Here is a 23716-nt window from a genome sequence, read left to right as displayed (position 1 = left end):
ACTGTGCAAATCTGTAGGGAATGTGGTACCTAACACCACATTTCCATTGATCCCAGCACATGCATCTGTGACACGCGGATAAGAGATGATTTGTGTCTCTGATTGCTCTTGAATAAAACTGTGTCTTTAGCAGATCCCAGAGGTAATCAAAAGGGTTCTATCAATTAACAAATATTAGTATTATCGCTATTTCCAGATTCTATGGCCATTTTTTATATTGTACCGAGATAAAATGCTGGAGTACAGAGGCAGGGAAGTGCCAAGACAGAGGCACGGTCCTCCTAAGGGGACAAGCTGACCTGCCCCAGAGGTGGCCCTCAAAGAACATCACACATAAGGTAGACTGCTTTTTCCCAATTCCCCTACCCTTCCTCCTTTTTCTTTTTACTTAATCTGATTATAAAAGTCTGCCTCTGTTGTACTCTCTCCTATTGGTGGGTAAAACCTGTTTAATTATTAGTCATGAACCATAGGTAATGTACTTCTAAACTTGACCCACAATGCGAGAATAGTAGCACCAGCTACTGTTCTAATGGCCCTTAGCTCTGAAAAGTGTTATAAACTGAGGTGCATAGCCCATGATTGTGGCCTTGCTGAGTTCTAATGGGTTGAATTTGATCCCGACCTCAGTGAATGAGGCAGGAGGCTGTCACCACCCTTGAAATAATCATATTGTGTGTGTTCTATTTGTCACGTGGCCCATTATTCTTTTTACTTTTCCAGTTACTATCTGACAGTTTCAAGTTCAATAAATGAAACACCTGAAGTGCAATGATGACTTACAAACATTGACATATCACAGTTGCATGACTAGAGCAGCACAGGTGGTGACCTGCACCATATGTTGGCCAGAAGAGTGTTTCTGGGGCTTGTGGTTGCCCTGCCTCAGCAGTTCTTCCTGCTGGCTTCCTTTCTCACAGCCGCAGAGCGTGGCAATATTGTTTGAGGGATTGGTACCATCAAGCAGACAAGAACCTGAACAGGAATCGGCTTTGTCCCCCCTTTGCTGTGACTGCAGCGAAAGGTAGGTCATCAGGACTCTGAGAGTGTCCCTGACTGGGCAGACCCATCAAGGCCTAGGCTGACTCAAGGAAACCTGGTTGTGTGCTGTTTTGGTCTGAGTAACACAAACTCGTACTTTTCAGTTTTTCCATAGTCGGTCTAGCCATAGGCACAGAAGTGTTTCCATGCCCACATCAGGCCAAGAGCTGACAGCACTGGGCAAGTCCCCATCTGAGCCATGCACGATGTTCTGAACCCGAGCCCAGGAGGGAGGCAGCCTCTGGGCTGCACTTGTCAAGACCTGGTTGTGTTTCAGGTGCCAGAGTCCAGCTTGCTTTGGAACCAAAGGATTCAGAATTGGAAGTGGGGTGTCAAGCACATGTGGGCCTAGGAGTCATCGGAAGGCACACAGGGGAAGCTTTGTGCTTGGGCTCTACAGCCAGTCTCAATTCTAATCCCAACCTAGCCACTCAGCAGCTGTGTGACCTTAGGCCTGTTGTTTTACCTCTCTGGGCCTCATTTTCACTCCTATAAAATGAGAATAAGAAGAGCACCTATTTGGCAGGAAAGCTTAGAGATAGAAATAAGCACCTGGCATAGCACCCAGCTCATTGTGGACCCTCAATGAGCAATCAGCTTTGGCTCATTACCGTAGAAGAGGTATAATCTTTCCTCATGCTCTGCAGGCGTGTGGTCAGAAGAGTGAGGCAAGGTTCTGGTGTGCTTCGCAGGCTGAGGAGTGCTCTACTCCAGCTGGGTGAACTGATAAGCAGGTGGAAACTGAGCGGTCACAACACATGTTCCTAGCATAGACCACCCTTATAGTTCTCCCTAGGCAGCCTCTTGGCCGGACAGAGCATAGGAAATGAAACCTGGGGAACTTGATTTGATCCTGAATCTCCTGGATCTGAGCAGAGACCATCTGGAATGGTGAGCCTCATGCCTTGTCCTAGCCCTGAACAGAGGACCCTATTTGGCTCAGATCCTTAAAGGAATGGGCAATGCACTCCTCTCTTTCCTGATGAGACCATTTGTGGCATAAAACTGTGCAGTCATTAGTGCCCCTGGAAAAGTCAGGTGATTGTGGAAAATCTAACTGGAAGGCCAAGGTGAGCGTCTCAGGTAGCCGCTACCCTGTGCTCCTGAGTATGTAATTGAACCAGAGCCTCTTGGCCCTGTGGGCATAGGTGGTACAGGGTGGTGGTTTCCATAGCAGCCATGGAAGCTCTACCTGAGTAGCATTTGGCTCTGCTACCGGTGAAGCTCCAGGTCAGTACAAATAGAGGCCCAAAAGACAGACTTGTGGTTAAGGGTCCTTGGGAATAGGGTTGGGGAGATGGCCTCCAAGGCCCTCTTCTTTCTTAGTCCCGTGATTTCACCAGCCCATGACTAGCAGTCATTTGCCATCCTGCATCTATATAAAGCAGCATCTCAGACTTGGTAACACATTGGAACCTCCTGGAGTGCTTTGAGAACTCCTGAAGCTTGTCTCCCACCTCCAGAGATTTTGATTTAATTGGTCTTGGGCTAAGCCTGGACATTGGGAGTTTTAAAATCTTCCCAGAGGATTCTAATGTGCAGCTAGGGTTGAGAACCACTGGTAAAAACACAGGTGAGCTAAATATTAATAATTACAATATATGTGCCAGATACTATGCTAAGTATGTTATTTACATTCTCTCCTTTAATCTTCTGAAGCATCCCCATTTTCCTGATGTAGAAGCATGCTCAGAAAGGATAAGAGAGCAATAAGCACTGGCATTCTATCCCAAGTCTGTCAGATTTCAAAGGCCAGGCTGGTAACCCTAACAATATTATAGCTGCCTTTGAGGCAATGTGAAGAGGAAGATGGGGACATGTCTGGGGCAGGCCCCTCAGGGACTGTTGATACCCTAGGTGAGTTTATCCTGTACCCAAGCTGAGGTTCCTGGCTTTTTGCCACCCCCAGCATCATGTCTGGTTGGATAGAAGGAACACCGACACTGGTTGGATAGAAGACAGGCCGAGTGGGGTTGGCTACTTCCCCAGAACACAGGGACTCTGGAGGACCCGCCTTTTCATTTGTGAGAGAGGTGGAATCTGACACTGCGCTCAGAGAGAGATGGTGAATCATATGCTTAGTTTCCCAGATCTCCTAATGAATGGCAGTCTTTCAAGTTGGGACATAGCATCAGATGAGATTTTTGTTCCCAGGGGAGTGGTACAAACATAGGGAATCACGTTTTGTTCGCCAGGTGTTTTGGGTTTAAAGCAGACTCAGAAAAAAAGTCAGGAGGCATCCATAAAATAGGACCAGAGCCTTTTTATTTGCAGTTTCGTTGAAATTTAGCGAAAGGCAAGCCCAGCAGGTACCTGTTTTACTGGCAGTAAAAGGAAATTGGACAGCAGTTATTTAAAAGGAGTTGGAGTTGTTTAAATAGAAAATTTAGGGGTACACGTATGCTTTAAAAGAAAGTTTACAAGGCTTGGGGATGTGGGTTGAACTGTTTTTGATGAACATGACATGGAAAATATTTTCCTTTCTTATTTTAAACTTTCCCCTTTGCTGTTTGTTTTCTAAATTTAGCAGTTCAGAAGAAATATGCAAATCTAGCTGGAAAAAAACTGAAGCAAGTCAGGCAAGTTTCAAAGTTCAATCAAAGTGATGGACTGACTGAAAATAAAACTCTCCAAGATGAGAAATAATGCTTCCCATTTTATAGAGCAGAGTCATTATTTCAGCTTAAATAGTTTCAGATGTGATTGACCTTATTGGACATGGAAGTCCTGAATTTGGCACTTTCCCAAAGGACAAAGACTGAGGAAGAGGCGGCTGCCGAAATGTCAGCCAAGAACTCTCAGCAGGAGGCTAGAGGGCTGTGGGAGGCTCATCAGACTGTCACTCACCATCTTCCCAACCTGGTTCCTGCCCATGGCAAATCAAGGGCCTCTTAAGCCAGAGTCTAGATGGAACCCCCACCTCCACCCCAAAGCCTGACCAAGCCCTGCCTGCTGGGGAGGCTAGGAATGCCCCACCCAGCTCTGAGCTCGAGTCACTGGGCCACATGCCAGAGACCAGCCTGTATCTTGGAATGGATGGCTGCCACGTATGTTGTGATCCGTGGCTTATTTGTTGGTTTTTGCTTCTGATTTCGTTTCTTACTTTTGGAGAATGGTTTTCTATTCATTGAAAGGACTGACATCTCTGAACTTTTGGTCATTAGAGAAAAATACTCAATTCAAACTAGTTTAAGAAAAAAAGATAGATAGATAGATAGATAGATAGATAGATAGATAGATAGATAGATAGACAGAGCAAGTATGACTGGCTCCAGGGACCCTAAACGTATCATTAGAGCCCTTTCTTTCCATCTCTTACCTCTGATTGTTTCTTCTTGGTTTCATTCTCCAGATAAGATTTTTCTTCTTTTTTTTTTTTTAGATATAGTTGACACATAACATTATATTAGTTTCAGGTACACAATATAATGATTTGATATTTATATATGCAAAATGATCACCACAGTAAGTCTAATTAACATCCATCATCACACATAGTTAAAAAAATATTTTTTCTTGTGATGAGAACTGTTAAGATCTACTCTCAGCAGCTTTCAAATCTACAATACAGTATTATTAACTATAGTCGCCATGCTGTGCATTACACAGACAAGACTTTTCCATGTGATGGGAAAGAATATTCTCACCTCCCAAGTTCAGCAGCACTGATGAAAAGAGCTGACCTTATAGGAAAGTCTCAGGGAAGATACTGATTGGCTCAGATTGAGTCAAATGACTTTCCTGAACCAGTCCCTGTGTCTGGGGTGCAGTGATAAGATCAGCCTGGCCTACCCCTGTGGTGGTGATTGAGGTGTTGGTGGGACAGGAGACAGTGATTGGCAGCTCTGCACGTGAGTGTGCAAGATGATCCCTAAGGCAGGCAAAAACTACCCTGCCACCTCCTTGATCCACCTCAGTTCCAAGTGTTGTGTTAGCCAAGAGTGTGTGTGAGGAACAGGGGAAACGATGCTTGAGGTCATAAGGGCTCCGCACTCATCTGTTCATTAACTATTGTTTTTGAGTCCTGTGACCACCCAGGGGCTGTTCTTGGCTTTGGGATCCAGCATTAAACAAAACTGACAGTCTGTGCCCTGGTGAAGCTTATACTTTTGTGGGGAGAAACAGTCAAAAAGATAAAGAAGCAAAATACACATAGAACCTCGGTGCAAAGTGTTATAAAGAAAAATAAAGCAGGGCAGGAGGATAGGGAATGAGAGGGTGGGCGTGGGGTCACAGCTTTACAGATGGTGGTGGGGATGGCTTACAGAGGAGGCAAGGTTTGAGCAGAGCCCTGCAGGGGGTGAAGGAGGGAGCCATGCAGACATCTGTGAGAAGAGCCTTCCCACAAAAAGACAGAAGGGACAACAGGGCTAAGGGAAAGGGTGCTGGCCAGCTCAAGGAATGCAAGGAAGAGATTGTGGTCGGAAGAAAGCCAGGGAGGGGGCAACCGTGGAAGCTGAGTCCAGCCAGGTGACAGGGTACCCACTCACAGAGTCTCCTGGACCACTGAGCTCCTGCATTTATACCCTGAGGGAGAGCAAAAGCCACCAAAAGTCATGTGATGTGGCAGAGGACCCCATTTGTTTGCTGTTTTCTCCTCAATTGATTTTAAGTAAGTTGAGAGCAGAGACAATATTTAGGTATTCATTCATTCACTCATTCATTCACTCACTCATTCATTGCTTTGTTCAGCAAACACCTGCTGAATCCCTACTATGTGCCAGGTGCTGGGAGCTCCAAGATGAGGAGCCTACCATCTAGTGGAAAAGAAAGAGAAGTAAAGCACAGGTGTTAGTGCCATGTGAGATAAGAACTCCACAATCATCCCCAAGTGCCCTCACCCCTCCAGAAAGGGCAGCAGTGTGAGTCCCATCAGTGGCTCCACGTGGCTCCAAGCCCAGGAGCTCAGGGCTCTCAGACTGATCCAGATATAGCTCCTCATTTTCCCGCAGCCTAGAGCCAAAGGATGCATGTACCCCTCACGTGCCGGTATGCTAAGTAAGCAGCACGATGGGAAAAGAGGAGACCAGCAACACACTTCCCCTTTGGGACAGGGGAGAAGGGGAACAGCCTTCACTGGTCCCCAGCCTGTGGTCTTGAGCTGACTCTGGACTCCTCCCAGCCTGGGGTGGGGCAGCTTGGGTGGGGTATGCTTCCATGGCCAGCTCTCCGGCTCCCTGTGCTCTAAGGTTGGGACTAGGAGATTTGTTTATGATCCTCTGTGGCCATGCCTTGTGTAGGATGGGGGAGGAAAGGGGCCAGGTTCCTAGATTCCTCTTCTGGAGGCCATATTGCTTTTTGTTTATTTCTGTCTTCACAGCCTCTTGCACAGGGTCTGCACATATTAGACTTTCAGTACCTATTTGTTAATTCAATACTAGTGGGATGCCCATGGGATCCCCCTGTGGGTTCCCAGGGCAGGGGTCTGAATCAGGCTATGGAGTATGAGGGACAGCATCCGGGATGGCCTTTGGATTTGTGGCTTGGAGGACCCAGAGGATGGTAATGCCCATTTCAGCAATAGGCAGCATAGGAGAAGCAGCTGCTTTGGGCATCCATGAGGAATTCATTTTTAGGTGTTGAGCTAGAGGTACCCATGGGACATTCAAAGGCCTCGAAGTCTCCAGATGAAAGAACAGGGCCAAAGGAAAAGGAGAGGTGGAGCGCTGGAAGGAAATGAGCTGTGGTGTAGGCATAGATATCCGAGGAAGAAGAGCTCTGGGCCATGACTGAGGTGAGGCCAGGAAGGTACTGGATGGAGAAGTGACAGCCCTGCAGAGGTCACATCCCACCCTTCCTCAGTATCCCTCCAGTTGGCTGACTCAGGGCCAACCAATGTTTCAGCTCCAAACCCCAGGGACTGCTGGGTCAACTAAAAGCAGAGCTAAGACCCCTGGGAGGGGGCGGGCCTGGTGTTTCCATGGCACGCTTCTCCACAAGCTTCTCACGGGTGAAGAGTCTAACCTTGGAGGAGGGTTGGACCATCAGGGGTTCTGGGTCCATGGGAGGGAGCAGCAAATGTTTCCTGATAGAATCTTCAAGGATGTCTAGCTCAGATTTGAGGCCCTGAGGGGAACTAGAGAGACTTGGCCTGAGCAGATGCTCTTCCAAAACATTCTCTGTGGCCCTGAGGAAGCTTTGAATGAGGTGCAGGCAGGCAACAGACTGGAGATAGGGGAACGGCTTCAGAAGCATTCTTTCCACTTCCTGACACATGGGAGGTGTTCCGTGGAGTTTTGTTGAATGAATGGGTGGATAATTGAATGAGTCATTGAATTCAAGCATTCATAAATGAATGAATGCTTAGGTGATCCTTGTAACTCCCAGGATGCCCCAGTGCTTGGTAAATGAGCGGCTCTCCATTCATGTTTATCGGGTGATGAGCGAGTGTGGGATGAGGGCTCAGAGGTTTCCTGAGTGACTGTAAGTCCTAAACCAGGGGTGTCCAAACTTTTTTCAATGGTTTTCACCAAGGGCCATATGCGGTAAAATACACAAACAGCCGGGCCACTCACTCGAGGTGAAATACGTATTGCCTCACCTGGTTTATTTAAGTAAACTAAAGATATTTTTGGAATTTGCTGCGGGCCAATAAAAAATGGATCATGGGCCGCAGTTGGCCCGTGGGCCGCAGTTTGGACACCCCTGGCCTAACATAAACAGTATTTCCCACAGTGGACTTGAAGGATAGTTAAGTGGCATACTCTCCCTTCAGGAGCTTCTGCAGTTTTTCTTCTATTTTAGCTCCTCAACCATCAACTGGAAGCTGCTTTCTATCTCGCTGACCCTGGCCTGGGAGGAAGAGGGGGCAGAGTTAGCACCCATTTTTTTCCTGGGTGTGAAGGGGACAAAATATCTCTCTCATTCTCACTGTCAGAGTTGGACAGCTTGGGTCCTTCTAGCAATCCAGAGTTCAAGTCAGGATATTCTCCCTCCGCTCTCCTCCTTATTTCCCTCCTTCTGTCTTTCCTGAAGTTGATTTCAAGACCACAGGGGCTCTGCCACATCTGCTGTCTCTGGCATGGCGCCAACTCAGAATATCACAGTGCAGCAGCTGTAGCTATTGTCACCACCCTGAGCATAGATGCCCTGAGCACAGGGCTGGGCCCAGTGGACTCAAGGAAACTCCCTTACTGGCTCTGCCGTCAGCGAGATCAGGGACTGACTCCTAAGACAGGATGCTACTGGAGGTAGGAACATGGCGGAGTGTCACCCCTTAAGGAGCTCAGTGCTCCCTGGAGCCTTCTGCATTCCTGTCTGGTGAGCTTGGGAGCTGAGCTCTCAGGGGAACATGGAGGCCCTAGGCTGGTAGATGTTCCCCAGCGTCACCCAACGCTTTGGTCTCCTCTCCCGTAGGCCCAGCTGCCTTACTAGGACCATCCCTCTAGGGACCAGGCCTGCGACGGAGTCCTCACGCAGGGGTTCTATGTATGAACTATTCTGACCCAGCGTCCTGCTGCCTCTGCAGGGCCAGGCTGCTGGTTGGATGGAAGGGTTGGAGTCAGGTGACCCTCACAGTTGATGACATTTCAGGGCACTTTGGGGAACATCTGGCCAACAGTTTGGTTCAAATAATGAGATGTCAGCATACATCCATTCATCTCAGATGTGTCCTTCCCCAGGGTCTTTCATGGGGGACTTTGGGAGACAGAGCAGGATGTGACTAAGGAGGGAAGTTGGGCCATGGCAGCTGTCATCCATCACTCTCTGACATTTAGCACCAGTGAATCCAGTAGGTCTGACATGGGGCTATTTCAGTAGCAAGCTCAAGTCTCTGAGAAGATGCATCATTGTCTGTGCACTTGACTTCTAGAAGCTCTGGAATTAGCCTGTGAGGGCCTGCTCGTCCTCACAGGTAGTTCTCTGCGCAGCAGCTTGTCCAGGCCCTGGGTGTTTTATTGCTCATGTGTAGTCTAGTGTCAGGCCCAAGTTTGACCCTAGGAGACTGTCATTCTGCTAGTCGCTTGGCAACCTCCAGCCCACTTGGCAGTCACCTTAGGACACCTGGTTTTGGGGGGCTCGTGCGCTGCAGAGTCACCCTTCACATGATCACAGAGCAGTGCTCACGAGTTTAGCCTTCACAGTTAAAATGACCAGTCTGAATCCAGACCCTGTGACTTACTAGCTCTGATCTTGGGCTTTTTAAAAAATATTCTTTATTTTTTTAAGAGCAGTTTTCGGTTTACAGAATTGAGCAGAAAGTACACAGAGTTCCCAAATACTCCCTGTCCCCCACACGTGGGTACTGTTTTTAAGCCTCGAGCCTCAGTTTCTTCATCTGTACAGTGGGGGAGATGATGATCTGCCCAGAGTTGGGTCACGTACAAATGAGGCCTTGCAGTTGGCTCCCGCTCCTGCTGGTAGTAAGTGCTTCCCACACAGCAGCATCTTATCCTCCTGCCTGTGGCCCCTCTGATGCTGACTTTTGTCTCAGGTGACAGGAACGCCCTCGAGAGGCTTCGATGAGAAGGCATACCTGGCGGCCAAGCAGCTGAAGGCGGGAGAGGACCCCTACAGGCAGCACGCCTTCAACCAGCTGGAGAGCGACAAACTGAGCTCTGACAGGCCCATCCGGGACACTCGCCATTACAGGTGTGGAAAGAAAGGTGGAGGGGAGGCCAACCTCAGTTCGCTTGTTTTCTTTCAGGATTTAAGGAATGAGGACTATTTTCTCGGACTCAGTCTAATCACTGAGACTCAAACCCTCCCCTTCAGTTTTCCTGACTCCACTGTATCTCATTGACCTCCTGGGCTTCTGGGAAGGCCAAGGACACCTCCCCAGCCTGGGCCAGGGAAGCCCTCACCCTCTTAGTCTGAAGTCCTAGTGAGAGTGACCTGCCAGAGAGTGGGCGAGCCAGGTGTTCCTGGTGCCCTGCTGGTGGTGCCTGAGGGGAAGAGGGACCTCCAGCCCTGCCCACATTGTGCAAACAGTAGAGTGCTGTGCACCCCTTTCCTCCCTCGCTTCCTGCCCTGCTACCCCCTACGCCTCGCTTCCTCAAAACTCCCAGAAATGCTTCCCAGTCTTGCTCTTAGTTTTCCCAGGGTGGGGGGTGGAGACGGCTGTTGACCAGGATCAAGGATGCTCATCCCATGCTCATCCCAGCTCTGACTCCGCTCGGTGTGAGTAGCTGACTTTGGGGGTCATCAGCCCCCTCCTTAGATCAGGCCCTTGTGTACTGTCTCCATCATACAGGCGGCCACCTGCAGTCTTCCCTCTTCCTGCCCTCACCTTTGAGAACAGCCTGAGCTCCTTGGCCTGAAGTGTGAGCCACCCCCCCACCCCCCGTTCCCTCAGAGCCTCTGCTCCTTTTCACCTAGCATTTAATATTCCCCAATCCTAGCATTTAATACTCCCCAATCCTATGCTCTTCCTGTTTCCCTCCTCATCTTTACACATGCTGTTTGCTCTTCCTGAACTAATACCCCAATACAAACACCTTCACAACTGCCCTCAGTGTCCTTTCCTCCAGGGAAGCTTCCTTACCAACCCAGGCTGGTTTGGAGATCTCTGTGTAGACAGCTAACATGGCAGCAAGGGGTTGTTGGAACTGACCCACCCCTGTTCCTACAGCTTTGAATGGCCAACATGGGCTGTGTTGGATCCAGCTGTGTACCCAGTACCACACTGGTGCTGGTGTGAGGGTGGGTGAGAATGACTAGGGTCAAGATTGCTTTTGCTTCTGAAACAGCTACTCCACAGACAACGATGTATTTGAGATAAGGGTGAGAAGTAGGCCTTCTTCTTCCACCTTCTTGTCACTTGTGGAGGTGTGCCTGAAGTCCATTGTGCAAGGTGAGATGGACGTGCGGTTGAGGGAGCCCCAGACTGTCCTTCCCCGTCGTTAACCCCAGCACCCCTGGCCTCCGGAAACCACGCATGCTACCAAATAAGGGAATAATCCTGCTCCTCGAAAGGCCCCCACCCAGTCAGACCCCAGGAATTCTTTCTGTCAGTCCTGGGGCAGTCTCCCCTCATGTCTGCCTGCACTGTGGGGCCAGCTAGGTTATATCCTTGCAGCTCTACTTGGAGACCTTTCATGGGCAACCCTTACTATGGCCAAGCTAGACCCCAGGCCCTAGAGGGTCCACTGACCCAAATCTGTGAACTGAGAGGCTGACCTGGATCACCCACCCAATCCCACTCTGAACCTTCTCCGGTGTTCACTGAGAAACTTAAAGGAGTATTCCTCTTGGGGGTATATACAAAGTAGGACAAGTAAGTTCATGAACTCATCCCAGAAGAAGTGCTACATACCTCATTGCTGAATATCACTACGGTCACCTTCGAAGTACTCCCCTTGGGAAGCTATGCACCAACTTCAATGCTTAGTCCACCCTTCAAAGCAATTTTGGAACTCTTTTTCTGGAATGGCCATCAGAGCTGTCATCGTATTACCCTTGATGTCCTGAATGTCATCAAAATGTCTTCCTTTCAATAATGCCTTTATCTTTGGGTAAAGGAAGAAGTCATTGGGGGCCAGATCAGGTGAGTAGGGAGGATGTTCCAATACAGTTGTTTGTTTATTGGCTAAAAACTCCCTGTGAACTGGTGCACTGTTGTGATGCAAGAGCCATGAATTGTTGGAGAAAAGTTCAGGTCGTCTAACTTTTTCACACAGCCTTTTCAGCACTTCCAAATAGTAAACTTGGTTAACTGTTTGTCCAGTTGGTACAAATTCATAATGAAGAACCCCTCTGATATCAAAAAGTTTAGCAACATTGTTGCAACAAGTTCCAGAGCTTACTTGTCAGACCTCGTACTTTTTAAAATGAGACTCTTTAAATCCAAGGCAGGGGTGTATTGATGAGGTAGGCCTCCCCTCCTGCCCCAGTGCTGCTGCCTGGCCTTCTGAGAAGCCCACGGTAGATCAGGGGTGTGTGTGTGTGTGCATGTGTGAATGTCCATTTGTGTACACGTGTGCACACGTGTGTAGGGGGAGCAAAGGAGGGGCAGGCTTTTGGTGGGTGGGATCTCCCATGGTGGGGCCAGGTATGTTGGGGTGAGCCAAACTCTTGCCCTTGGCCCTCTAGGCTACAATTTCCACTGGACTCTAGGCTAGTTCCTGGTCCGACCCTCAATCTAGGGAGCCCTCCTCAAGGGGGCGCTTCACAGCCCTAAACTCAGAACAGGCATGGGACAAACCTCTTCAGAGGCTCTTGGTCCCTGGGAGCCATTGGATAAATCCCCATCATCATAGATACAAACCCCAGAGAAATGCAGGATGGAGAGGGTTGGAGGGTGTAGATGGGAGGAGGTCAAGTCCACTCTCCAGATAGGGTCTGGGTAGGTTGACTACCTCAGATGGAGGATGGACATCGAAATCCAGATTCCCTTCTTTCTGGCACCAGATAGATGGAGACAGAGAGTTAGGACCCTAGAAGTCTGTACTGGGGGAGGGGAGCGAGAGCTGGGCACCCAAGAAGTGGCTGCTTTTCCCAGCACTCCCCACTTCAGCAGGCCAACCCCATCACCCCCCACCCCCCATTCTGGACGCCTGTGAAAGGATGGGCACTCGGGAAGCCTGGCTTTTCAGGGGGCAGAGGTGGACGTCCTTGCCCCTCCTACTTCCTCACACCCCCTCTCAAGGAGAATTATTTTGGAGCCTCTCAGGGTTTCTCCCATGGGGGGGGGGGTCTGAAGCTGGTGGGCCTCCTGCCTGTCTGACCTAGTCTACTCTGCAGGGCAGGCAGTGGGCCTGGGAATTCAGCTGTAAGCTGCTGTCAGTGGAATGAATGCCATAATGAAAAAATAGTCACTGCTGGAATAGTCAGAGAGCAATTGTAATAAAGAAGATTGCCATGAAAACCAGCGTGGCGGCTGCCTTCCTGCCGGCCCCAGGAGTGTGAATAACCGCCTTCGCAGAAAGACAGGGATGAAGGCTGGCAGGAATGGCTTGTTTTCATTCCCTTTCCTGAGGAGGGGGAGCCAGTGGGCCCAAAATGTGGTGTCTGGAGATGGCAAGCACAGAGCTGCTGGGGAGGGAGGGGGCTGGTGGGAACTGCCTTTGGTGTCTTCTCAGAGGCTTCGGTTTCTTCCAGGAGTCCCAGAGAGGCTGCTCCCCTGCCCGGTGTCACCAGCCAGCTGTTAGTGTTGGGCAGTGAGAGGGAGGAATTCATAGGACAGCAGGAGGGGGGTGGGGGCCATTCCTCTCCAGATTCTACCAAGTGTCATGAGCCTGGAGAAGAGAAAGAAGGAGATACAGGGTGTCAGAGACAAAAGAGAAGCTGTTTTCCCTCTCCCCCCTCCTCAGTTTGTCTCTTGGCTGCTCCATCAGGCAGGGAGTTGTCTGTTGGTCCAGGACAGGGTCCTGGAGCCTGGTGCGGCACCTACACACAGCCGGAGCCCTCCTACACACTGCAGGGAGCGTGGGGCTCCCAGGGCTCTAGGTCTTTGGTGAAGAGCCTCCCAGCCGGGGAAGGTCCCCAGCCTGTGGTGTCTCCAGGTTGGGCGGCCCGAGTCGGGTGGAGCGAAGGCATGGCGGGCCCACTCCTGGCTTCAGGCTTGCCTTCTCTGTCCCACAGAGGTATTCCAGGGGGCAGCAGGCTGGACAAAGAGAAGCCTCCATTCTGCCCTGAGGACGCTGCCCTCTGACCTCTCTGCTCCCTTCTCAGTTGCCCGTCCATGTCCTACTCTGTGGACCTGCCGGCCACCAGCGTCATCATCACCTTCCACAATGAAGCCCGCTCTACCCTCCTGCGCACGGTGAAGAGGTAAGCCCCGCCTCGGGACCCTCATCTAAACGGGGCTGCTCCTCATGGCCTTGGGGTGATCTGCTGAGCCCCTGGCAGGGAAGGACATTGAGGTCAGGTGCTGTGGCCACATGGGGTGAAGACCAGTGGGCACTGGGAGGGAGAGTTCTGCCTACTGAGAAGTTGGGGCTGGTGAATCAGGGTCAGGGAGACCCCAGAAGTCCAATTGTTAGTGAGATGCACAGTCCAAGTCCCCAGGAGGAGGTTAGAAGTGCAAAGATTGGGAACCGAGAAAGGAAGAGACGGCATGGATGGAGCCTCAGGCAGATGGAGTCCAGCCCAGTAGGTGCCTGTCAGTGATTCAGAGAGAGGTGCCCCTTCTGTCCGCCTATGCTTGGCCCTGTGGTCAAGTTTAACTCCTACTCACCCCATTTCTTTAATGAACTTAGATAATAAGGAAAGGATTGCCCAGTGGTATTCCAGGCATTAAAGAAGCTTGGGTTTCCTTTCCTAAGGAGTGACGAAGAGGAGGGACAGTGGGAAGGAAAAAGTCGACGGGCTTCCTAAAAAGGCCCCTCCTGAGCCATCAGGCCAGAAGGAGCCTCATTGGCTCTCCTGGCGGGCAGCTTCAAATCCAGCTGGGGGTGGCTCCCAGGCAGGTAGCCAGAGCAGCCATAGGTCCTGCCTGGACAACTAGACTAGGGCAGACCCCCCCACACACACCTGGGGTGGGTCTCAAGTGCCTGAGTGTCTAGGCAGCAAGGGCAGCCCAGTCCTTGGAAGAGCCCGAGGCACACACAGCTCCTCAGCCCTGATCAGGGCCTGGAAGGTTTGTAAGCAGCTGGTGGTGGCCAGTGTGCTGGCCCCCAAGCTGGGTGGTGGTGGGGGGATCCCCACGGCAGGGAGAGATAAATGAAAGTTGGCCCCTAACTCTGGGCTGCTCTGTCCCCATCACTGCTCCAGTGTCCTGAACCGAACTCCTGCCCACCTCATCCAGGAGATCATTTTAGTGGATGACTTCAGTTCAGATCGTAAGTATCCACCTTCTTTTTTTGCAAACCCCCATTTCCCCAGTGTGCTGAGCAAGCATTGTCCTGGCCATCACAGGCTGGCCTCTGGCCCCCACTGGGCTCTTCAGGCTTTTCTAGGTGCCCTCCGTGGCACTGTTCCCTGGTGCCAAAGGAGGGGAAACAGTGGTGTTGCTTTGATGGGACACCAGTGAGATGACATTTTTAAAACATTTGAAACCTCATTATTACAACCTTCCTTATTATAACTGCGATGGGCAGAAGATCATCCCTTCAATCTAGTTCCACGGGTGTTGGACGGTGATGGTGCTTGCTGGTGATCTCTGGTGCCCCGGAGAGTAATGCCAAAAGTACAGGCAAGCTTTAGTTTGGTCTGGGAGTGGGGGACAGGCAATCCTTTGGCCGCTGGAGATGATCGTGCTCCCCCATGCACCCCCAGCCTTTTCCTTGGGCCTGGTTGGCACAGCTCCTGGGCAGTGCCAATGTGGTCTCATGCTCATATCTGAGTGAGCTTCCTTCTTTCCACCCTTAGCTGAAGACTGTCTGCTCCTGACCAGGATCCCCAAGGTCAAGTGCCTGCGCAATGACCGGCGGGAAGGTATGTTCTTGGACCTTGAGTGCCACCATAGACCCACTCTGATCTAGACCTCTGCACCTCTGCATTCCCTTGCGCCCCGTGTCGTACCAAGCCAGCATGGTCCCGTTGCATTCCTGGTGCCAGGACCAAGGTCTGTGGAAAGACCCTCCTGCCATCCCAGGTTGGCCCCTATCGCAGCATGCCTGCAGGCAAGTTGGTTGTTTCTTCTCAGAAATGGGGGTAATCATAGTACCCTTTCTGCCTTGCACAGTTATTGTAAGGATAAAATGAGATGGGCTACGTGGAAATACTTTGGGAAAATCAAAGGTTAGTATAAAGCAGATGACACCTCACTTCCAACTCAGAGGTGTTTTGGGCATCAGCTATGGCATAGGATGGTGCTCGGCACTCCAGGGGCCAGAAAAGAAGCACAAAGCATAGCCCCGCCCTCGGAGAGTTAGTGATGTAGGCAAGGAGTCAGATCGACCGAAGCCACAGGCTGGTTGTAATTATATGGGAGAATGGAGATCAGAGCAGGGGGTGCAGAAGAAGAGGGGGTGATCAGGGAGACATCAGGACGTGGGCCTTGACTGGGTGGGGGGTTGTAGACACCGGGGAGCACAGAAGGGCATTCCAGGCTCACAGACGCTGCAAGCAGAGGCTCGGGTCGGGCGTGGGTACCCGTAGAATAGCAACAGCCCTCCTGAGTGCTCATCCTTGGCAGCCATGGACTTTGTTTGCATTCTCACACTCAGTCCTCAGAACAGCCCATGGTCCCCGTTTTGCAGACAAGGAAACGGGTTTAAGGAGGTTCAGTGATTTCCCCGGAGGGATGCATAGAGAAGAGTTAGGATTCCAACTCCAGGGAGAGGGGCTCACCCTAGAGCCCAGTCTCTTCACCTCCCTCTACTCACTCTCCCTTCCCAGGAGAACCTAGGCCTGGTCAGCAGGAGCAACAGGTGGTAGATGACAGAGTAGATAACAGAGGACCTTGGAAGCCAGAGACCGGCATTTCGACTTGATAAGGCAGATGGTAGGGAGCCACTGAAGGTCTGAGAGAGGGAGAGGTGTGATGGGCATACTTAAGAAAGACCAGTCAGGCCCAGGGGACCTTCATACTGGAATGGAAGAAGACAGAGAGAAATCTCTTCCAGGTACAAGTCCTCAAATAACGTGGTTTCATTATAACACTGATGAGATACTGTACGAACTTAATTCTTGCTTATATCAATTGGCCTGTGGTAAAACTGATTCTGTCATATGTCATTTCACTTAAAGTCACAGAACCTACCTACGATGTTAAGTGGGGTCTTACTCTGTTGGATTGCAGGTGCCCATAGGTCTGGGAATATACTGTTCCCTGGGGTTTTGCCTAACATAGATGTAAATTTGTGCAATTAAATTAAGGGGGTTTAAATTAGGTGCTTTATAGCTACCTATGGAGTGAAAAGATGGGACAGATGGACTTTTGCACAGATGGGTGGATAATCAGATGGATAGAGGCAGAATGCCAGGCAGAGGTGTGGCCAGGGAAATCTCTCCAAGAGGTAACTTGTATTCTGAGCTCTTAAAGTGAGGCCCGTCCGACCCCACAGCTTACAGGACACCAGTGGCTGCTCTGGAAGGGGCAGGACCAGCTGCGTCCTTTCTCCTAACCAGGTCATTCCCCAGTCCTGACCAGGGAGCTGGCAAAAGCAAGGCCATTCTTTGATGGTCAGTGAACCGTGGGCAAGACTGTGGGGGGTAAGGGTGGAAGCAAAGCAGAATGCAGCATCCGTAGGCCTCCTGCGCCCCAGGCGCTCTCCCCAACAAGCAGAGATGATTCTCTCTCTGAATCTTCTCGGTAAGGAAACTGAGGCTCAGAGAGGTTAAATACATGCTTAAGGGGAGTGAAGGAGCTGGCAAACTAACTCCAGCGTGTCATAATCCAGAAGATTCTCTCCATGTCACACAAGATGGTGCAGTTGGAGGGCACCACCCTAAGGTTCCCGGAGAATAGGGGGTGGGGGAAGAGTTTGGTTTCTGGTTCTCCTTCGGTACCAAACCACAGTTTATTGCAATTTCTATTCACTCAGTTCTGTCCACCAGTGTGTCCCCAGAGCCCAGAACAGCATCTGATACGTGGAAGGCACTCAGAGAATGACCTTGGGAGTAATGATGGTTGATGGATGGATGAGAGAAAGAAAGAGAGGGAGAGAGGAAATAGACAAATACAAAGTCGAATTTAATCACAATAACTCAGAGGAGACCTAAACCCCGGAAGGGGCGGAGAGCCCTGAGGCTTTGGGGGGAGGGGGAGGGATGGGAAGCTAATTGGCTCAGCACCAATCTCTGTCCACTGCCGTTGCAGGGCTGATCCGGTCCCGAGTTCGAGGTGCAGATGTGGCCTCAGCTGCTGTCCTCACCTTTCTGGACAGCCACTGCGAAGTGAACACCGAGTGGCTGCAGCCTCTGCTGCAGCGGGTGAAGGAAGTGAGTCTGTCTGTCCCTAGGGGAGCTGTGTCCCTAGGGATGGGCCTGTCACATTCTTGGCAGGAGGCCGTAGGAACCATTTTTGACGTTGGCAGGCAGAGAAGAAGCCAAAATGATCTGCTACCACCCAAGTGACTTCACCTCATTGAGCTTTCCCATCTAAAAATGGGGATAATTACGAGTATAATACTCATCCCACCCAGTTGTTTGAGATTTAAATTGGATGAATGCCTGGTGAGCTATAAAGCTCCTACTGTGGATGGATGTTGTTGTTTTCCTCCTGGGAGAGGCAGGCTCCTGTGCTGGAGGGTGGGAAGGGCTTTAGGTCAGGCTAGGAAGCCAGAGAGGGAGGGAGGAGAAGATGGCATTCTCCAGGAGAGAGGAGGGCAGGGGGCCCTACCATGTGCCTGCTGTTCTCTGGAATGGGGAGGATTTGGACAGATGGGAGAAAGAATGAGATGATTACAACTCTACTCTGAAAAAAAAAATTATCCCAATTTAAAAATGAGCAAAGGATTTGAAGGGACATTTCTTCCAGGAAAATACACAAATGGCCAACAAGCACATGAAAAGATATTCAACATTAGTAAGTCATTAAGGAAATGCAAGGGGAAAAAACCACAATGAGATACCACTTGACACCTACTAGGATTGCTATAATTGAAAGGATGGGCAGTAACAAGTGCTGATGAGGATGTGAAAAAATAGGAGCCTTCAGACATTGCTGGTGGGAATGTCCGATGGCGCAGCCCTTTGGAAACTAGTCTGGCAGTCCCTCAAAAGTTAAACACAGAGTTACTATATGACCCAGAAATTCCACTGCTAGATGTATACCCACGAGAAATAAAAACATACTCCACACAAAAATTTGCGCACAAGTGTTCAGAACAGTATTATTCAGAATAGCCAGAACATAGAAATAACCCAGATGTCGATCAACCAATGAATGGGTGAACAACATGTGATATATCCATACACTGGAACATTATTCAGCCACAAAAAGGGATGAAGTTCTGACACATGCTACAACGTGGACAAACCTTGACAACCTCTTGCTAAGTGAAAGAAGCCCGTTGCTAAAGACCACGTCTTATATGATTCCATTTATGTGAAATGTCCAGAATAAACAAATCCATAGAAACAGAAAGTGGATTAGTGGTTATCAGGAGCTGGAGGAAGGGGGTAATGGGGGGCAACTACTAATTAGCACAAGGTTTCTGTTGGGGCGATGAAAAGGTTCTGGAATTAGATAGTGGTGATGGCTGCACAACCTTGTGATTATACTAAAAATCAAGGAATTATACACTTTAAAATGGTGAGTTTTATGATGCAACAGTTATAGCTCATAAAATTGTTATAAAATGTGAATTCTATCTCAATACCAAAAAGTCTATAGAAAGGATAATGTGAGCCCCCCACAGAGAAACCATGGATGGTGTACCCTGATCCTACCTCCCAGACTTTTGTTGGCCTGAGACTGGGTGTGAATTGAGGGCCAGAGCTAGGTTCCAAGGTGCAGATAAAAGGATTTTGAGGTTGAGCGCAGAATGTGGGGAAAGGAGAGAAAGGAGAGGCTCTATCCCATGTCCCTCCATGGAGGGAGAGAGAAGAGAAGGCTGGTGGAGGGCAGACAAGTTTCTCATGTGGTATATGACATATACACATGACATCTACCACCACCACTAAAAAAAAAAAAAAAAAAAAGCTTTAGTAAAATCGGCATTACCCAGCAATGTTTGGGAGGTGGATTTGTGTCGGGGAGATGATGAAGGGACTAGTGAGTCTGACCTTGAAGGAAATGTGGCATGAGAGGAGTAACACTCAGGTTACAGGGCGATTGCAGGATGCCTGCCCTCAAGTTGCTGGTGACCCAGTTGGGAAGACTCAACCCAGACATGTACAAAAGTAGACAACACCTAATAAAACAACAGTTCAAACCAGCCACAGAAAAACTACCTCAGGCAGCATATAATCCACTGTCCCAGGAATTGTCTAGACTGTAAGTGTGAGAGCAGCTTAAAAGAGGAAGAAACCCTCAGCCTGAGGCAATCAGGGAAAGCTTCACTGAGGAGGTGAGATCCCTGCAGGGCTCAACATGATGATGTGAGTGGAAGAGGCTGGGAGAACATTGTGTCCATGGGACCCAGGTGGGAACTTCCAAGAGCTTAGATGTGGTGATAAATCTCCCAGGACCCTGACCTGTCCTGTAGCAAATGCCGAGTGCCCTATGCCTTGGAGAGCCCTTCCTCCCAGAGCAGGCAGCTGAGCCGTTTTTCAAAAGGTCCCTGGCCTCACACCATCTCACATTTCCTCCCCTAGGACCACACCCGTGTGGTAAGCCCCATCATTGATGTCATCAGTTTGGATAATTTTGCCTACCTTGCTGCATCAGCTGACCTTCGTGGAGGTGGGTCTTGCTCCCAAGGGAGGGGATCTAGACCAGAAGGAGGCAGGTGAGAGCAGGCAACTGCGCTGGTTTGGTGCTCTTCTTCCCAGCTGTGCCAGAGCATCTCACGCCGCACCCACACCCCACCCCACCCCTTACCTCCAGAAAATGATGTGAGTGGAAGAGGCTGGGAGAACATTGTGTCCATGGGACCCAGAAAATGAAAGGGATCACGTGGAGCCCTGGGGCTGCGGACAAAGGGCCAGAGGCAGCAGTTGCAGGCTCCTGGCACCATCAGTAGTGGCACCAAGCTAGTCTTTCCCCCGCCTCAAATACTGATACATCCTTTCCAAATGCTGCCAGCCCAGGGACCATGGCCAAGGCCTGGCAGAAGACTATGATGTGACAGCTATCTTGGGGGTGAGGGACGGGGAGCCCTCAACCTTGTATGAATTCCTAACATGGACCCCCAGGAAATGGGCTGGACCCGTGCTGTCTAATACAGCAGCTATGAGCCATGTTTGGATATTGCACTCTTGACATGTGACTAGTCTGAATTGAGATGTGCTGTAAGTATAAAATACCCATCAGGATTTGAAGATTTAGTGTGAAAGAATGTAAAATATCTCATTAATAATTTTTTATATTGATTACATCTTGACATGATAATATTTTGGATATATTTTGTTAAAAATGTATTATTCAAATTAATTTCCTATGTTCTTGTTACTTTTTGATATGGCTACTAGAAAAATTTAAATTACAAATGTGACTTGTATTTTGGGCTTATATTGTATCTTTTTTGGACAACTCTGGTCTAAACTTTAGGACTGTACTGTCTAATACGTAGACAATAGCCACATTTGGCTATTTAAATGTAAATTAATTGAAGTTAAATAAATTTTAAAATTCAGTTCCTTAGTTGCACTAGCCATACTTAAGTAACCACAAGTGGCTGGTGGCTACCATATTGGACAGAGCAGATATAGACCATGTCCATCATGGCAGAAAGTTCTATTGGACAGGCTGCTCTGGAGAATCTATTGCTGGAAGCTAGTGGGCAGAGGGGATTTTGTATTTGAGGACTAGACTTCCAATAAATGTACATAACTGTTAATTAGATCTTGCGGTTGAGTGGGATTCTTAAGGGAGCTAGGCACTTCTCCTTTGGGAAGTCACCTCAGGGCCTTTGCACTTGCTGTTTCCCCTGCCTGGAATTTCTTTTCCTCAGATATCTGCATGGATCAGTCATTCATTCATTTCTTTACTTAAATGTCACCTCATCAGAGAACCATTTCTGACTGCCCTTACTAGAATGGACACTCCTTTATTTTCTTATTTAGCACTTTTTATCCTCAAGTGACATGACCATTCATTGATTTATCTTTGTAGTTTCTGTCTTATCTAGTAGAGTGTAACTCCACAAGGGCAGGGACCTGTCTCATTCTGAATGAAGGAATGACTGCGTGAATTGCCCAGGGCCCTTTGTGAGTTGGACTTGGATCAAGGAAGACTCTGAGGGTAGCAGAGTGAGGCGGCAACAGCACCCAGTGGGCTCTGCCCTGAGCCCCATCCTCACCCTGCTCTGTCCCATAGGATTCGACTGGAGCCTGCATTTCAAGTGGGAGCAGATCCCGCTGGAGCAGAAGATTATCCGGACAGACCCCACCAAGCCCATAAGGTCAGGGCTGCTGCGAGCTCTGGGGAAAGCCCTTCCTTCCCTGGGTCAGGGGCCGGGGAGGCTGCTGGGGAGCAGTTTCAGTGGCTGATGCTCCCGAGGGTACACAATCTAAGTGCTCATATTCTGGACCCCAGGGACATAGAAGACAGAGGCCAGGATGCTGGCCAGACACCCTACCCCAGTGACTGCAAGTCGGGGGTTCTGGGGCAAATGGCTTGGGATCCTAGGGCCATCTAGAGGGGCTTCCAGCTTCTTAAGCTCACCTGTTGCTTCTGTCCTCTCCTTGCTCCCAGGACACCTGTCATAGCTGGAGGAATCTTTGTGATTGACAAGTCCTGGTTTAACCACTTGGGAAAGTATGATGCCCAGATGGACATCTGGGGGGGAGAGAATTTTGGTAAGTTGGGAAATATAATAGCAACAACAACAATAATGATAATGGGTAACTCTGAACACTTTCTATGCACAAGACCCTGTTCTAAGGACTTAATCCTCACAGTGACCTTCTGAGGGAATTAAGTACAGTTATCTAGCTCCATTTTACTGATAAAGAAACTATGGCACAAAGAGATGACGTAATTTGTCCTGTGCCACACAGCTAGTAAACAAAGAGAATTAGCTGGTTGGGGAGCCTGTGGCCACATGGCTAGACATGTATGTGGAAGAAGACACAAACAGTGGCGTGGACCACAGCTTAAACACGTGGTTGCTTCCTTACCAGAAAGGCTGGGAATGCGTGCAGTTGAGGGTACGAGTTAAATGTAAGCAAGGGGGTCTGCGTACAAATCCTGGCCCTACTACCTACAAGGTGTTTGGCCCTGGGCCCAGTTAAAGCCTCCCGAAACCTCAGTTTCCTCAAAAGGCTCTTATGAGTACTAAGTGACATGATGAGCTGAAATACATGGTACAGCGCTGGCGGCCATTATCACTGCTTCTGAAGCCATAGGAACTGTCTAGCCCCAGAAGGAAAGGGAAGAGCCAGTCATTTCCCAGATTTTCTGGTGAGATAAAGGCCAGATACAGATGGAACACCTGACGTGAGTAATGTAAGGGGGTTTATTAAAGGGCTTATTTTTTTCCAGGGTGTGGGCAAGATAGAAGGAACCACAAGAAACAGTGTGGTACTGGCTAGGCTGGTGACTGCTGGGAGGTGTCACCACCCCTAGGTCTGAAAGATGGGGACGGAATGCCCCCTGACAGGAGCTGTGGTCTCGAGGCATGTGCAGCCAGCCCACAGTGCCCTGGCGGAGGGTACTGTGGGATAAACACCCATCCCCACTCTCCCACCTCTGATCTCCTGCTGGTGCCTCTGCTGGCTGAACCTGTCCCCGCAGGAAGGAAGCCCAGTGGTGCAGCCCACACAGGAGTAGGGTGGAGAAGGGATCCCACAGGTCTCCAGGAGCCGGGGCAGGTACTTCAGGGCCTGTAAATACAGAGGCCTATTCTTGCTCTCGCAGTGGACCCAGTCCTTAACGCAGAGAGCCCTTTCCCACTGTTTCCTTTTTCATCCTCATCAGGTTTCTGTCGAAGTAAATAGGGCTGGTGGTATCTCACCCATTTGACAGATGGAAAAACTGAGATGGATGCTGCCATCCTGATTTCAGTCAGGAAACTGCACGTCTAGCAGGTGTATGCAGTGCCTTGACCAGAGCCACTTAAGTGTTGTGATGTGTAACCTAAGTCAAATTCTGTGTTTCTGAGATGTGAGGAGTAGGTCTTTCTTCTCCTTACCTGAACAAGACACAGATGAGTAGTAGGGCCGAAAACAGGCCTGATCCCAACTCACAACCAGTCAGAGTGGAAATAGGCATGGGATTTTCTCCCCTTTGTAAATTACTCTT

General features: G+C 49.7%; 1 protein-coding gene across 2 annotated transcripts in view; it reads left to right on the top strand.

The window, feature by feature from the left end:
* GALNT16 (polypeptide N-acetylgalactosaminyltransferase 16) overlaps positions 1–23716 on the top strand; it is a 75860-nt gene that overhangs the window by 37631 nt on the left and 14513 nt on the right. For both annotated transcript variants that reach the window (XM_019733558.2, XM_019733557.2), the window contains 8 exons: positions 9476–9633; positions 13654–13752; positions 14695–14762; positions 15292–15357; positions 17687–17808; positions 20128–20215; positions 21791–21875; positions 22169–22272. In XM_019733558.2, the coding sequence (XP_019589117.1) occupies positions 9476–9633; positions 13654–13752; positions 14695–14762; positions 15292–15357; positions 17687–17808; positions 20128–20215; positions 21791–21875; positions 22169–22272 (790 nt within the window). The remainder of the gene's footprint in view (positions 1–9475; positions 9634–13653; positions 13753–14694; positions 14763–15291; positions 15358–17686; positions 17809–20127; positions 20216–21790; positions 21876–22168; positions 22273–23716) is intronic.

Source organism: Rhinolophus sinicus, linkage group LG03 (assembly GCF_036562045.2).
Source record: "Rhinolophus sinicus isolate RSC01 linkage group LG03, ASM3656204v1, whole genome shotgun sequence".
Lineage (NCBI taxonomy): Eukaryota > Metazoa > Chordata > Mammalia > Chiroptera > Rhinolophidae > Rhinolophus > Rhinolophus sinicus.
Note: the sequence above shows the minus strand (reverse complement) of the source record. Positions and strands in the feature narration are given on the sequence as shown.